This window comes from Aspergillus melleus (assembly GCF_016097325.1).
Source record: "Aspergillus melleus strain CBS 546.65 chromosome Unknown contig4, whole genome shotgun sequence".
Lineage (NCBI taxonomy): Eukaryota > Fungi > Ascomycota > Eurotiomycetes > Eurotiales > Aspergillaceae > Aspergillus > Aspergillus melleus.
This window is the reverse complement of record NW_025763373.1, coordinates 1,096,258-1,111,960: the sequence shown is the minus strand read 5'-3', so window position 1 is coordinate 1,111,960 and position 15,703 is coordinate 1,096,258. Positions and strand designations below refer to the sequence as shown.

Here is a 15,703-nt window from a genome sequence, read left to right as displayed (position 1 = left end):
GGTTGTCAGTAGCAAAATCTGCCTACGTGCTGTCGAAGGCAGGAGAATAACGAGTCGAGAATTGCATGAGCTGCGCAACGATGAACTTTTCCTTTTTTTTTCCGGTACCCCCCAAGCTGGGGCCATTCCAGTATATATGCGCGCGCGGTCGAGAATCCACGGGGCGAAGCCAGTACCAAAGCACCCTAACCGGGACAACAGTACGACGATCAGAGAATAGGTATTGTGTTGAGCCTCAAGAAAAACTAGGCGGAGAAGGAGATGAACGACGGTGATTCGTCATGTGGATGGATTGGAAGGAAGTCGAGAAGCCCCTGCAGCAGTGGGCAATGTCCATCTGGCGCAGTCCGGCCATGGCCCGTGGCTCGGCCATTCAGATCCATCCACCCACCGCCCCACCCCTTTCTTTCTTTGTTTATTTTAAATTACTGGAGCATCGATTGGAAACCATGATTTACGTTTGGACCAGCGATGGCTTGACCCGTTGCATGGGCTTGTCTCGTGGGAAGACAGTCAGCCAGGGTGTTGACGGAGGTTATTGGTCCGAAGGCAGTCCTCTAATCTCTGGGGGAGCCTCATCAGTCCATCGAAAGTGCCAGGGTGCACCTCGTGGGCGCATTTTGGCGATTGCCCAAGGGCCCAAAAGGAGGGGGTCAGAGACTCAAGAAGTCAGCCGCAAACAGGCAGTGTTAGCTCAGGCCGACCAAGTCATGGGCATGAGAATTTTGGCCCCCAGATTTCCAAAGAGCCGAACGGACCCGACCCGCTAGCGCGGAGAATTGGAAGCAAGTTGAACCAACACAGCCAGCGGCTACTGGAAAGGGTAAGGGCGGGGACAATCGTCAGAGCTGGTTGGGCAACCAGGGATGAGAGAGCTGCATGTTGACAGGGCGTAGTTGTTTGTTTGCCCGCATTTGCGCCCGAGGAAAAAGCAATAATGACAGACAGACCGACAGGAGAGAGTGAGTAGACAAAGGAAGAGAGAGAAGAGGAGAAAACGCAGAATGAGATCATCTCCCCCGTCCTGCTGAGTCATTGAGCGGGCCCCTCACCGCTTCCTTCCGCTAAACCCTTTCGGGGAATTTTTGCGGTACCCACAGTTCCCACATTTGCCCATCCTTCGCGCGTGTCATGAAAATCCTCGTTGTCTCCCAACTCTCTCGATTCCATGATTGATGATTGCCTCCTGTCCCGCTCCACTCCCCGCTTAAAGATCGGGTTTAATCGAGCGGGCAAATCAGCATCCTGATTTTGGCCCCCTCCCCTTTTCGTCGGTCTCTCGCTCGCTCTGCAAGGCTTATTTCCAGTCCCGCAACGGCGTCCTACTAGTCAGACCCTTATGATAACTAGAGTCCTAGACAGACTAACGGCCTAACTAACGACGAGTACTCCGGTCGGTGTACGGATCTTGAGAGATCCGGCGGTCCGTCCCAACAATCTCGCGTGTCAACCCGGGTGAATGGTCAAAGGATTCGACTCCCCGTCGCTGTAAGCCCATGGAATCCCGGTCGGATCCTCGTCCGCAGTTATCGGGGCTCTCTAGGTGCTGATGTGCATGCATCCCTGTGCAGAGCGGAAGATAGGAGTAATTATTCTGAGACGACTAGCTATGTATGCGGAAATATTTGCGATTTATGCAGAAATGGAGAAAATGTGATGGAGTGGAACATGGAAAAAGCAAATAAACAATGAGACATCCTGCTATTGTACATTGTCCAAATCCACGCGTCTACTCTTCCTTCTCCTTCCGCGACTTCTTCTTGGGCACACGCAGCAGCCAATACAGGAAGACGGCGGCCACGGCGTTAAAAACGATGTAGACGAACAACAGCCCGATGTTGCGCCATCGATCGTCGAAATTGATCGAGAGTGTTTTCAAGAACTGGTCCGTTTTCTTAAACGTACACATCAGGCATTCCGTGTCAGCTTCAGGGTTAATGATTCGACTCTGGGCCATCTCGGCGAAGGGGCCAAGGAAGGTAGAGCAATTCTGTCCTTCAGGAGGCGGCAGACGCAGGAGTTCAATGTCCGAGCACTCAACGTCCGTCCCGGATAATCCGACTGACAAAACCGAGCTAACCAGGTATGTAAAGGGGGAAACCCGATACATGAAAATCCAAAATCCGGGAAGTCTCTCCGGAGTTGCAAGGACACTATGTCAGACATCAGCATACCCTCGTCTATCTCATGATGGCGTAAAGGGAGGTGGTGGCAGCATACCCGTTGAAAATGAGGCACAGTGAAAACATCAACTGCGCAATGTTACTGCCCGTCTCCGGGTTCTCGATCCCGGCAATGATCATCGAACTGAACGTGGAGGTGAACATCATGAATATCAGAATTAGAAGGAACATCGTGCCCCCTCGCTCGGTAACCGCGTCCGTCGCATAGGCGTTGCGGTAGAGACCGATCGGATAATACCAGGAGAAAAACGCAGGAACAGCCATGAGGATATTCCACGGCAACTCGACTACAACGCTGGCCATCATGAACGCTTTCCACGAATAAGCCTTGGAGGGCCGCTCGCGGACCTCGTACAAAGCTCGCTGCGTGCAGAAGTATGGCATCATTTGTTGGACCAGGTTGGGGAAGATAACGAGCAACATGAAGATGGCAAACATCTGGTTCTGCATGCCTTGGAAACTCGTCGGCTCTCGCCAGAACGTGAAACCAATGAACAAGGGCTACACATGTATCGTCAGCAATGCGGTCGCACGAGATTATTCTAGAGGGAAAAAGTGATACTCACCGGAATAATGCAGGTGGTCGCTTTGGAATAGATGTACGCCGGGCTGCGCCAGTACTGCTGGAACATTCGTTGGAGACAGATCAGGAATTGTGACCAAATCGGCATCGCGAATTCTCCGTATTCAACCGTTTTAGGAGGCGGCGGCTTTTGCAAGAGTTCGGCCTTCATGTCGGCGAGTTCCTGGCGAACCTGAACGCGCTCGGGGCTTTCTTTCCAGACCTCTCCCCAGTCTTGCTCTGAATGAGACCCCGGGGCAGCACCGATGACCTCCAGCATCCACTCGGCGGGATTCGCATTATGGGGGCATTTAGCAGAGCCTTTCTTCTCGAAATACTTAATGAGGGTCTCCATGTTATGGCCGAGCTCGCCAAAGTAGACCGTGCGTCCTCCTTTAGCCAGAAATAGCAACCGATCAAACTGCTGCATCAGGATAGCGGACGGCTGGTGGATCGTGCATAAAATGGCTTGACCATGATCCGCCAACTTTCGCATGAGGGAACAGATGGACCACGCAGTCTGGCTGTCCAGTCCGGATGTCGGTTCGTCGAAAAAGAGCAGAAGACCCGGCTTTGCCGCGATTTCCACGCCGATAGTCAATCTCTTTCTCTGCTCAACGTTTAGGCCCTCGCCCAGGACCCCGACGACGGCTTCGGCGTATTCCTGCATGTTGAGCATTTTGATCACTTCTTCCACATAATCGAGCTTCTCCTGGCGTGGGGTGCTGGCCGGCTGGCGGAGCAAGGCGCTGAAAATCAGTGCCTCCCGGACAGTGCTGGTTTCCAAATGTAGATCCTGCTGCTGAACATAACCGGTTTTGCGTTGAAAAGAGTCATCCCGCAAGCGCCCGTCGACTAGCATATCACCGGTGACAATTCCCATGGTCACACGATTGGCCAAAACATCCAAAAGGGACGTCTTTCCCGCCCCAGTCACACCCATCAAGGCTGTCAACGTCCCGGGTTTCACCCAGCCGTCAACATGATCCAGGATACGTCGATTCTGTCCCTTGATCTTGATATCGTAGCAGACATCCTCCCAGTGGAAGATCGACGTCTGTTTAACGATGGCACCGGTGTGATCCTGAGCTTCGCTTTCCAGTTGCTGCGGTTTCTCAGCAGTTGGCGCGTCTTCCTCGTCCTGGTGGGCTTTCTTTGTGAACGCCGGGATCTTTCCGCGGGGAAAGACCAAGATTTCACCTTTCGACGGCTTGGCTCGAACCAACTCGCTGCAAATAATATAGGCTGCCAAGGAGAAGAAAAGGAACCCAAGAAGAATACCATAATTGCGCCACAAATGCGAATGATAGTATTGAAAAGTTGTGTTGAGATAGGTATCGCCGTCAATATAGTCAAGGCCAGCTTCGGCACCATTTCCAGAGCAAATCTTCGAGGAGATAGGCGTGTTTTCGTACCCTGGTCCCGAAGGCACATAAGTGGCACAATCGAAATGTCTATGGCTGTATTCGTTGATCATGAGAGATTCAAAGGCATACTATTAGAAAGTCAGCCGGCTGCTGGGACTTGATGGAAAGGTAGAGTAGCTGTTAAGACGTACCGCGATTGGATTCAGGTAATTAAGCCATCGAAACCATGGATGCATATCTCGAACTGGGATGGTAAAGCCCGTGTAAATAATCAGAATTAACATGAAAATCGAAGATGGAACCATAGCCTGAGCCATAGACCGTGAGATTGCACCAATCCATCGGAAGATGTTGGACATGGTCAACGTTGTGGTTACGGAGAAGAGGTAAAAGATGAAGAAGTGTCCAGGTGTACGGCGGAGATTGGTCATGAAATATATGATGATATTGAAGACGATAGACACAAGCACCTTCGCCGGAAGGTCGACGATCAGCGAGCTTATCGCTTCAGCCGACGGGTGATAAAGCGCATACTTGTCATGTTTTTCCACGATGGGCCGTTGCTGCCAGAGGGTTAAGATTTCCAAGGCGCTCGCAAAAGCATTGAGCAGAATGGCGAAGAACAGCAGGGCGCCGCGGGAGAAGAAGCTTTCGGTGGTTTCGTCCAAGTTATAGAACACACTTGCGACAATCAACGCCATGATACTGTTACCGATGACTGTAGTCAGGGTCATGCTCATGTCACCCTTGAGGCGAAGACCTCCTCGATAAAGACACAAACGAATTTGGCCCAGGTAGGACAAGGTATACGGGGAAGCCGCCCGGGTTCGCTTGGCCTTCTCTGCGGCACGGGAGCGGTCGAATTCCTTTCTTTTGTCGGCGCCAATGGGGAACTCATTTTGGAAATTGTCAATGTCCACAAGGAGCTGCTTTCGCTCAAGGCTATCTCTCCAGCGAGCGGCGAACTCATCAGGCGTGCGAGGAACGAGATGCTCGAACCCTTTTCGAGCCCGTCGTTCCGTGGGACTCGTCAGAGAGGTCAAGAAATCTGCTGTGGTCTGTCTATCCGGACAGTCGAAGCCCATGTCAATGAAGAATCTCCTTGCGTCATGGGCATTGCCGAAATAAATCTGGCGGCCCTCATACAGAACGATCGCTTTGTCAAAGATATCATAGATGGCCTGACTAGCTTGGTAGATGGCAACTACTGCCGTCGACCCGCTATACTCGGTGGACAATCGAAGGTTTCTCACGAATTCCAAAGCCGTTGAACTGTCCAAGCCACGGGTGCTATTATCCCAGCACTGCAGAGGACAACCACACAGAGTCGTCTCGGCAATACTCACTCGCTTTCGTTCTCCTCCCGACACGCCGCGGATGAATTCATTGCCCACCTGCGTATTCATTGTATGACTCAAGCCCAGCATGGCCATAACGACGTCTCGCATATGCATTGCGTACTGATCACGAGATACGCCGGGAAATCGATTGGCCGGGGCTCGAGCATGGGCTGCAAACAGTAGTGTCTCGCCTGCGGTTAGCTGCGGGAAATGAATCTCGGTTTCCGCCTGATAAATGACCTCTCCACGGAAGCGACTGTGCATCTCGTCCCAAGAGATACCCTGGTATTGTATATCAGTCCCTTCATCCAGCCAGAGACCATGGGTCTCCCCAGCAATGGTTTTCAAGAACGTCGAACAACCACTACAAGGACCATGGTTAGAGGAGAGAAACACCAGGAGGACAAACGCGATTTCAGCCATGCTTACCTTCCCGGGCGACCCAGCACGACCAGCATCTCTCCGCTACGAACAAAGCCTTCAAAATTCCGCAGAATATCAATGCGAACTTTATTCCCGAATCCAAGCACGTTGCGAAACCAGCCGAAGCCCTTCAGCCACATGTTGGCCACGTCGGTTTGATAGTCAGCGGCCGTGCCATATCCAAAGGCGTTCAGGTTGCGAAAGGACACGCCTGCCGTACGCCGAGGATAGCGATCCGGGTCGCGTGAAGTGATATGCAGCATGTTCTTGGTCCATTTGCGCGAGTTGAAGCGACCCGAGTTTGGGTCCAATTCCGGGTCGCTCGTGGGGTTGAGAAAGGTGTTGGTGCCATCCCCTCCGATGCTTTTCTGGGAGATCTGAGAGAACCTGCGCGCCAATTCGGTGATTTTCTCTTGATCTTCGCGTTCGATGGCATCTTCCGAGTCTGCAGCGGCGGTATCCGAGCTGTCGGTCTTCTCTTCGATGGAGGTGATCCGGTCGTAGTGAGTTTCTTGAGTGTGCCGGCGAACGGTATTCTCGAATTGTAGGGCGGCGTCGCTGGAAATCGTAGAAGCTCCAAAGGGAGCAGGAGGTGTCGGTTGGAGACCCATCTTCAAGACGTACCGTAGACCCAGTAGAGATGGAGGGGTGATGGCATCGCCAAAACAGAAAAGAGTCAAGAAGAGGAACAGGGGAACGAATACATTCGCATGCAGTCGCACATGCAGCCTTACGGGGGATTTATCACGAAAGCTCAGGACCGAGCCGCAGAAAGAAAAGCAAGCAAAGAAGAGGGAGCGGAAAGAAATTTATTTCTATATGGCGCCGTGAGCCTGGCGTGTGTACAGTACAAGTACTCCGGCCCCCATGTCGACAGGGGAACCTTCCTTGTACGGAAGACGGAATGGCGGCATCCGAGCACGACAGGCATAAACATTAACTCCAGAAATGCTAAAGCGAGACCCGATAGAAGAGATGGAAGGGCCGTAAGGTTAATCAGGCAGTGGCGAGCGACTTGATCCTTGGCAATCATCAGGTGCCATCGTATTCGCACCCGCGAAGATGACAGCTAGGGCAGTACCTCCTCTGTACTTCGCAGATCGTAATGGTCCCACCAGGATCGATGTACCAGGAGGTACCTACCCCGTGCCTACTAGCCAATCAGCGTTGACGGGGGCTGACTGGCGCCGTATTCCGGCCGTATTTCCAGAGAAGTGATTGGGCAGGACCCGGATTTGCCTCGATCTGCCTCTCACACAACTTGACTTGAACCAGGTTTATCCCTCGGCTACTGCCAGCTCCGACGGAAGGCCTGAATTGCGCTTCCGAGGGTTTCTTTCTCCCTTTCTCTATCGTGGCTACTCGTAGGGCGGATCATATGGGGAGGGATTGAGTTATGTGTCAGATATCCTTCCGGAAAATACTCTTCGGAGGCTTGGACCTAGTTTAATACTTTGAGCGTGCATGCTGACTCTGACATCTGCTGGCAGGTTGCCATACGGGAGATTCTCGCTGATTTTGGAACTGTTTGGGAACGCGCTATGAACTGTGACAATATATATTTCAGGCATTAGACAGGAGTGGAGCCTTCTCCCTGCATCCTACGTCCATACTCCGTACAAACAATACGAAATTCTCCGAGCATGCGTGGAATAATAGGAATAATTCCTATATGCAAAAACACGGAAAAAGAAAGTAAAAGACCCGAGATCCCAATAGAAATCATAGTCCCAGAGCAGATTCACTTATGGGGGTCTCTCAGTCTCACCCACCCTCTCGATTGAATTAAAGTGATTAGAAAACCCCACTAGAGCTCCGGCTCTAAATCGTCATCACTTACCTAGTTACGGAGTACTCCGTACAAAGCAGTTGCCTCAAGCTGTCTCAGTAAGGCGCTGAGTAAGCCCCCATAACATAACGCTATCTGCCAAGACCCGCCCCACTTGACCTTCGGCCTCAACTAAGGCCGAGTTTAGTAAACATCAGTAAACATCGGCCTTTCTGAATAACCTCTCCTTCGAATTCATGCTGGCTTAAGGAGAGATAAATAGGCCCGGATAGAAGGGGACAATAGAAATCCATCAGCGAAATCATCACAGTCTCCAACTATCGAATTATTCCAACTTCCATCCCAAGCCAACACTTGACCCAAATCCATACAAGATGTCCAAACTTATTACCGTCTTTGGCGCCACCGGTAACCAAGGAGGCTCTGTTATTCGAGCCATCCAGGCCAACCCCAAGCTCTCGAAGGAATTCAAGATCCGGGGAATCACCCGCGACGCGAATAAGCCCGCCGCCAAAGACCTCGCCGCGAAGGGCGTCGAGGTGGTCTCGGTACGTTGCTCTTCCCGTAAACTTTGATCTACTTTACATATCTAACGCGCACAGGCTGACATGTCTTCTGCATCGTCTCTCGCCGCCGCTCTCGAAGGATCTCACACGGTCTTCCTAGTCACCAACTTCTGGGAATCCCTCTCCAGAGATGTAGAGGTGTCGCAGGGCAAAGCGGTCGCCGACGCCAGCAAGGCCGCCGGTGTGCAGCATCTTATCTTCTCCTCCATTCGCAACGTCACGGAGATGAGCAAGGGTCGGTTGACGCAGCTCGCTCATTTCGACGGCAAGGCCGAGATCGAGGATTACATCCGGGCCAGTGGCGTGCCTGGCTCCTTTGTGCTGGCGGGATTCTTCATGTCGAACACTTTTGAGATGATCAACAAGCAAGGCGATACGTACACTCTAGCGTGGCCTGTTGATCCTCGCAAGGCGCAAATTCCCGTGTTTGATGTCGGAGACGATACTGGTATGTTGTTTCTCCTGAGTGGCAATAAGAATACGTTAGCTGACCTAGAGCAGGCAAATTTGTCATTGCGGCCATTAACCGCGGACCCTCAAATGAGCGGATTCTAGCGGCCACTGAGTACTACACACCTGAGCGTCTCATGGCTGAGTTCTCTGAAGTTACTGGGCACAAGGCGCAGGCTGTGCAGATTCCCAGCGAGGTGTTCAAGAGCTTCCTGCCTCCCCCTGTGGCGGAGGAACTGAACGAGAATATACTCTTGCTGGAAGACCCGGGATACTATGGTGGCGAGAGCTTGGACACCTCCCATGCACTGTTGGACCAGAAGCCAACGGGTTGGAAGGAGTTTGTGCAGCGGAACAAGAGCAAGTGGCCTTGATTACACTTGGCTGAATATACGAACCAAATGTTCAAAGCTTTAGGCTACCAGATTGGCATATGAAAATATATAAGTGCCTTCAGGCAGATTGGTATTTAATAGTCGAAATCAGAATCGTCCTTTCACAGCAGCAACAGGTCTGGGCAAAACCCAGTAGCGTGAGATGCCCATATAAACCCCAAATGACCGTGTCATACTCTACACCTCCATCACGGGACCCAGCGCCCTCCACAAATCGCACCGATCCCTCGTTTCCCGCGAAACCACTCCCATCTCCGTCTCCTGCTGCAGAAAGAGTTGCTCTCCCTGTCCCCATCTCGTCCATTCCGGCGTTCCTACCTTCCGAAACACATTCGGATCCAACGCTCTCACGAAACTGATAAAATAATTCATCGTCACTGGCACGATGGCCGCATTCTCAGCAGCGTACGCATCATAATGGACACCCCCGTACCCGACCCCGAAAATGGCCTCCGTCTCAAGCATATGGCGAACGCCGAGCCCGATGGCATCCATGGCCGGATCATGCACGTCGAACAGGTAATCCCACACTTGGCCGGTGGATCGCATCATGGCGTCTGCCATGAACATGCTGGGACAGGTGAATGCGGCATCGCCGTAGGCGGCCGAGGCAGACGGGAAGTATGCTGCGTGCTGTGGCATGGGCTCTTCTTGAGGATAGGCGTGGTTGATCGCCTCCAGGTGATCGGGCGTGAGATGGGGATAGTTGTTTTTGATGAACGCGGATACTTCGGCCGGGGTGGTGGCATTGTTTGCAAACTCGGACCCGTCGTCTGTGTTACTTCCCACTAACAGTGGCACCTTTAGATACTTGTCTTCTTCGAAGAGATTGTATAAACTGTCTGGAATGATGTCGCCGTCTACAACTGGCAACCAGTACCATAACGATATGGGCTCGTCGGAAGCACCAGGGAGAGGATGTAGCACGTTCGCCTGTTCCAGGGTGGATATGTTGAGAGACCGGAGACAGGAGAGAATGTTCGGAGAGTCCGAGCATCCGGTTTCGTTGGCGAACCGGTCGAATTGGGATTCAGCCTCCGCCACGGTGGGCTGGGCAGGCCAGAACGGACTCTCAGCGACTGCACCGATGAACAGTCCGTCGTCTCGGCCTCCGTACGCGGTGAGATGGTGAGCTACAGAACCACCGCCGGCAGATACTCCTTGGATCACGACGTGGTCTGGGTTTCCACCGAACTGGTTGAGTTAGTACTACAAGGTCAGTCGATGGTGCACATGAGGTTATACCTTGCGGATATGTTGCTGCACCCAGTGCAACGCCTTTCGCTGATCCAAGAGACCGGCGTTCAAATCACCATCACGACGGACATTCTCGCTGGCCAAAAAGCCGAGGGCGCCGACGCGGTAGTTGAAATTGACGAAAATGATGTTGTGGCCTGATTCTCGGATCACGTTGGTGCCATTATAGTTGGGATCGTAATTGGTGGCGTATCCTCCGCCCTCGATGTATATCCAAACAGGCAGGTCTGTGGCGTTCGAGGGAGCGAACACGTTGATATATAGACAGTCTTCGGATTTCTCAGCAGAGACCTCCTGTTCGACGCCGAGACAAGATGGTCCGAACTAGATTTATTTTAAGAGCCAGACTGGATTGGAAGAGGCTGGAAAGGACTTACGGTGAATGCATTTTGTATAGACGTCTCCTGGACTGGATCTCTAGGAGCACGGAATCTCAATTCTGCAAGTGGTGGCGCAGCGAAACGCATGCCCACATATTGATCTATGCCTCCGGAGAGTCTGACGCCTCGATAGGTCGAGTATCCTAGATCGACCACTGGGGCGCCAGTAGGAAGGGCGGATGCCAGAAGGGGCAATAGCAGCCCGTAAAAAGGCTTCATATCTGATATACTTGGTTGGTTGGAAATCTCCAAAAATTACTTTCAGACTACGACGGCAGCTATATATGCTCTCATCGCGAGAGATTTAATCTTGAGGCCCTGCAAGGCCTGTCATTTCTCCTGCAGACTTCGGCATCCAATACATCAACTCCTATTACTCCGTACTGTTAATATGAAAAAGGACTAGAATAATTCAAGCCCCTTGCATAAGCTCAGCTCTCAGCTCGTGCCACCCTGGACCTCCCCCTTGCGCAACTGACAATAATTGCTAATAATCCCCACAACCCACAAAGTTAGCCGGTAGCCCAGATAGATCTCACTGCGTCCCCAAATTCTTTATCTGCTCGATCTCCTTCCCCTCCTCAAGAATACTGCGCCAGTCCAACCGACTCCACCGCTGCGGCCTCTCCAGCGCGTCCACAAAATGCTTCATCGCCAGCACCAACTGCGCGGCCCATTTCTCAGGACTAACCATCCCACACCCGGTCGCCATCGGGGGCATAAGGATCCGATTGATGCGCTTGCCTTTCACCTTGCCCTCGCGAACGTCGCGATTCCAGCGCTCCAGCTCACACAGCAAGCTCCAGATACACTTGTACACGATCTCCCGATCCCAGGTGACGTTCTGCGGCGTGCGCATGGTCGGACAGATCGCAACCCATTGACAGCCCCAGGGGTTCTTGCCGAGCAGTTCATACGGGAACGGGACGAGGGTGCATGTGCCGGAGGGCGCGTAGCCTCTGTATCGATCGTAGAGCACCCGTTGCGCGGCATCGGTTAACGTGTCGTAAGGATGGTCTGGAAGGCAGAAGACGCGTGAGATGGCGTCGTCAAAGGACCCGTCTAGCCGGCCGTAGGAGTTGGCCGGGGACACGACTAGCTGGTAAGACGAGGTTTTGGGGAGTGACTTCAGAGACTCGCTTTCGACTGTGATGGGGATCTTGGGGCCGGTTTGGTAGGTCGGCCAGAAGGTTGCTAGCGCTTGATGGAATGCTGCGCTGTGTTTGTTCTCCATGCAGAGGAGGAGGATATCGGGGATGTCTTGGAGAGGCATGATGTGGTTTGAGATGAAGTTGAGAGTTGACTGTTCTGAACAGATTGCAGTTGCGGTTGTTTAGTAGTCGTTGCCTGGAGAGCCTCAAGGTACAAGGACAAGGCTGTGTAAGTATAGTGAGTGGGGCACGAAGGAGGGGGCCGTCAGTCAATGAGATTATTTTTATATCCGTTGCGATAAAAGGTTCTTCGCAGGATTCCGCCCTAATTCATAGAATATTCCTTTTCGTGTAGTGATTTCTGGAACTTGTCTTTAGCCAAGTTTTATCGGACAGTCTCCGTCGACCGGCAGAGATCTCAATAATGATTCACTAGCCCACTGTTAAGCTTAGTAGCGTCACGATGTCACCATCCGCGCGCAAATCCGGGGGGCCAAGGATCTTCAATTCCGCAGTGGAGAGCCGAAGGCTTCTCCAGGAAAAGGGCATGATGATGATGATGATGCATAGCACGCCTGGATGCCTGGATGCCTGGATGCCTGAGGTTGCAACACGCCAAGCCTTTCCCTTCCTGGCCCTTCATGGCACTAAAGCTTCTTCTTCCTCTACAACAACCATCTCGATCATCTCACATGTTGGCTCCGTCCGAATTTCCCATATCTGCAGCATTCCCGTTCATCAGCTCACAATGTCAAACTTCCAGATCATTCATTTCGTGCCAGCAGATCGCGAGGCTCAAATCTTAGCCCTCCCAGTGAGTCGGATTCTTGCTATTCCACATGGACAATTAGCCGGAACAAATCACTGGTGCTTCTATCTTGTGGTATCTCCAGAATGCGCAGTTCAACTCGATTGTCAGCCCAGCCATAGTGTCCCAAGCACTGTTCTTCGCGGGGGCTCTAAAGCAAACTTGATTTTATCAGAATTGTCCTACACTGTACCCCCTGAGGCCGAGACGGAGTTCGTTCTGGATGTCATTCCAGGTCTCACTTTAGCACGCGTCTATAGCGAGCTCGTCCAGAATGAACGTCACAGGTACGAGTTTGATGCAGACGGGGTTGGCTGCAGATTCTGGGTCTCGAATCAGATCGATCTATTGTGCCAACTTGGGCTGCTCACCGATGCGTCGCAGGTCTCGGCTGCTAAGGCTGGGATACTCAAGTTGTGGCCAGATCAGACTCCTCACCCTCTCGATCAGGGGGCTTACTATTAAATGCTACCTGTGAGAAAGGAGTAGCTTTCACAATACGTGCAGGTTCCTGTCCTTCGTCTTGTTTCTTTTGCCTAAGGGGTTTGTCGTGGATTCCGGGCGGAATTAGCATTGAATCCGAATTACGGTCTTTCAACCATAATATCCCGTCACAATAACAATCAGCATGGTTATCGCCGTTTATAAGACACCTCTAAGCTACATAACGTCACAATATAGCTGCCTGCAAGCCCGAAGTACCAAGGATCCTTGATTCCGCAGTGGAGAGCCGAGGGATGATCGTCCTCGATGACCAGCAATCTACAACAGCTTCCCCGCATTTTCCTGATCGTATTAAAGTTGTCACAATTCCGCCTTTATTCCGCTAAGCCCAATAGATAAAGACGTCTATGTCGACGATCTTCGAGATAAGTTGATAACCCTCGGAATTCGATAAGCGTTCCGGTTATCAGCATGTGCCCGTCCAGCCCTAACTACAAGACGCTCGTGATGCGCTTGTCTGTGATACCCTCATCCTTCCCATCCCATACTCCTAGTTAGCCATGGAAACGAAGAACAAATCCCCCGATGAGGTTCCACAGGTCGAGCTGGCCACCGGCCAGGTTGTCGGCCTGCCTGAGATGCCCATGAAACGACGTTTCAGCATCCTGAGTATCATTGCCGTCGGGTATAACATCTCCAACAGCTGGGTGGCGATTGCATCTAGCTTTGCTATTGCCATCCAGTCGGGCGGGCCTGTGTCTTTACTATATGGCATTATCGCCGTCACCGTCGCGATGCTGGCTACCGGATTGACCTTGGCTGAGCTCGCCAGCGTCTACCCCACCGCTGGCGGACAGTACCACTTTACTTCCATCCTGGCCTCGGCGCGCTGGAGCCGTGGTCTCTCCTACTTTAGCGGACTGGCAGCGGTCTTTTCATGGCTTACCCTGGCTGCGTCTATTGCGCTGGCAGCTACGCAAGCCCTCATGGCCATCGTCCTTAGATGGCAACCAACGTATGAGGCGCAGTCATGGCACTATTTTCTTGTTTATCAGCTCTTCAATGCGGTTATCGTTCTGTATAATATATTTCTTACTAACAAAACCCTCTGGGTTTACAATATCGGCTGTATGACCCTCTCCTCTACTCCACCGGCTTATCTTCGACAGCGTCTAACTAGAAGCCCAGTTCTACTATCGATATCCACCTTCCTTGTCATCACCATCGCCTGTCCCGCACGCTCCGCCATCGATGTAGACTCCAGCCAAGTATGGACACACTTCGTCAACGGCTCCGGCGGCTGGCCCGACGGTATCTCGTTCCTGACCGGCCTCTCAACGCCCCAGTTCATGCTCTCCGGTCTCGACGCGACACTGCATCTCGCCGAGGAATGTCTTGAACCGGAACGCATCGTTCCCCGCGCCGTCCTCGTCACAGTCCTAGTGGGGTTTCTGACTGCGTTTCCGTTTTCCGTGGCTATATTATATAGTGTGAAGGATGTGGGGAGCTCGTTGGAGTCAGTGACAGGGTGAGCATATCTTGCTTTTCTATATTCCGGCCTACCTTGTACAGCACATCCTCCCTCATCATACACCTCCCATACTCGCCAAACTCACCAAAGACTCTCCAACCACACCTATACTCTAAACTAACTAAACCACCCCAATCAACAGTTTCCCAATCTACTTCATCTGGGAAAAAGCCATCCACTCCCCAGCAGCAGCAACGGTCTTCATGGCCGCCTTATTCGCCGTTTCCTGCGTCGCTCTGAATGCCGTCCATCAGACAGCCTCCCGCCTAACGTGGTCGTTCGCGCGTGACGACGCCCTCTTCTACTCCCATCGTTTGGCACACGTGAGCCCTACCCTCGGTGTTCCCGTCTACGCACTCATATTGAACGGTGTCATCGTTCTACTAGTCGGGATTGTATATGTTGCTTCGTCGACTGGTTCGTACTTCTTCCCTCTTCACTCTCCGTCCTTTCTCCTTTCCTCCTACCCATATCCCCAACACCGATCCAAATATACTCACCAGGAAAGGAATACATAGCATTCAACGCATTCATATCCACAACCGTCATCGTCGCCCAGCTCTCCTACGCCGTGCCCGCCTTCCTACTCCTAACTCGTCGCAAAGACCCCTCCTACCTTCCTCCTACCCGACCATTCCGGCTCCCTTTGGTCGTGGGCTACGTGTCGAATACGCTTTGCATAATCTGGACGGTTGTATTGTTGGTGTTCTTTTGTTTTCCGGCTACGTTGCCGGCTAGGGCGGGGGATATGAGTATGTTTCTCCATCATTACCGTTTTCCATGCCTTCCTTCTCCCCTCCCTGAACCTTTACTCTATCTGGGTCGATTAGAAGCTCTGTATTACGGGCTATCTATGTTCTTCTTGGGGTGGGATGGTTACGGATAATGTGCTGTGGCTAACTGGTATTTGTTTGCTTGTGGTAGATTATGCGGTTGTCGTGTTAGCCGTGATGTTGGTGCTTGGGGTGATCAATTGGTTTGTATATGCGAAGAGACGGTATCATGGGCCGAGATTGGAGTGATTGATTACTTTCTCTCTTCTGGGAAAGTAGGTTGC

General features: G+C 52.2%; 6 protein-coding genes across 6 annotated transcripts; 3 read left to right on the top strand and 3 right to left on the bottom strand.

Moving 5' to 3' along the window:
• Positions 1 to 281: 281 nt before the first annotated feature.
• Positions 282 to 770, top strand: LDX57_007340 (uncharacterized protein; the record flags this gene model as incomplete). Its single annotated transcript, XM_046089056.1, has 1 exon — positions 282 to 770. One exon carries the CDS (start codon positions 282 to 284, stop codon positions 768 to 770), a length of 489 nt encoding a protein of 162 aa, XP_045945026.1.
• Positions 771 to 1,729: 959 nt separating this feature from the next.
• CDR1_6 (pleiotropic drug resistance family ABC transporter) lies at positions 1,730 to 6,486 on the bottom strand (the record flags this gene model as incomplete). Its single annotated transcript, XM_046089055.1, has 5 exons — positions 1,730 to 2,153; positions 2,221 to 2,684; positions 2,750 to 4,240; positions 4,304 to 5,816; positions 5,882 to 6,486. The coding sequence occupies 5 exons, from the start codon at positions 6,484 to 6,486 to the stop codon at positions 1,730 to 1,732; spliced, it is 4,497 nt and encodes a 1,498-aa protein (XP_045945025.1).
• Positions 6,487 to 8,038: 1,552 nt separating this feature from the next.
• LDX57_007338 (NmrA/HSCARG family protein) lies at positions 8,039 to 9,054 on the top strand (the record flags this gene model as incomplete). The annotated part of the gene is made up of 3 exons (XM_046089054.1): positions 8,039 to 8,212; positions 8,267 to 8,678; positions 8,732 to 9,054. The coding sequence occupies 3 exons, from the start codon at positions 8,039 to 8,041 to the stop codon at positions 9,052 to 9,054; spliced, it is 909 nt and encodes a 302-aa protein (XP_045945024.1).
• Positions 9,055 to 9,252: 198 nt separating this feature from the next.
• LDX57_007337 (putative carboxylesterase) lies at positions 9,253 to 10,931 on the bottom strand (the record flags this gene model as incomplete). The annotated part of the gene is made up of 3 exons (XM_046089053.1): positions 9,253 to 10,269; positions 10,321 to 10,656; positions 10,710 to 10,931. 3 exons carry the CDS (start codon positions 10,929 to 10,931, stop codon positions 9,253 to 9,255), a joined length of 1,575 nt encoding a protein of 524 aa, XP_045945023.1.
• Positions 10,932 to 11,247: 316 nt separating this feature from the next.
• On the bottom strand, positions 11,248 to 11,985 carry LDX57_007336 (uncharacterized protein; the record flags this gene model as incomplete). The annotated part of the gene is made up of 1 exon (XM_046089052.1): positions 11,248 to 11,985. The coding sequence occupies one exon, from the start codon at positions 11,983 to 11,985 to the stop codon at positions 11,248 to 11,250; it is 738 nt and encodes a 245-aa protein (XP_045945022.1).
• Positions 11,986 to 13,675: 1,690 nt separating this feature from the next.
• On the top strand, positions 13,676 to 15,668 carry LDX57_007335 (putative choline transport protein; the record flags this gene model as incomplete). Its single annotated transcript, XM_046089051.1, has 4 exons — positions 13,676 to 14,243; positions 14,304 to 14,643; positions 14,789 to 15,063; positions 15,571 to 15,668. 4 exons carry the CDS (start codon positions 13,676 to 13,678, stop codon positions 15,666 to 15,668), a joined length of 1,281 nt encoding a protein of 426 aa, XP_045945021.1.
• Between the last annotated feature and the right edge of the window lie 35 nt (positions 15,669 to 15,703).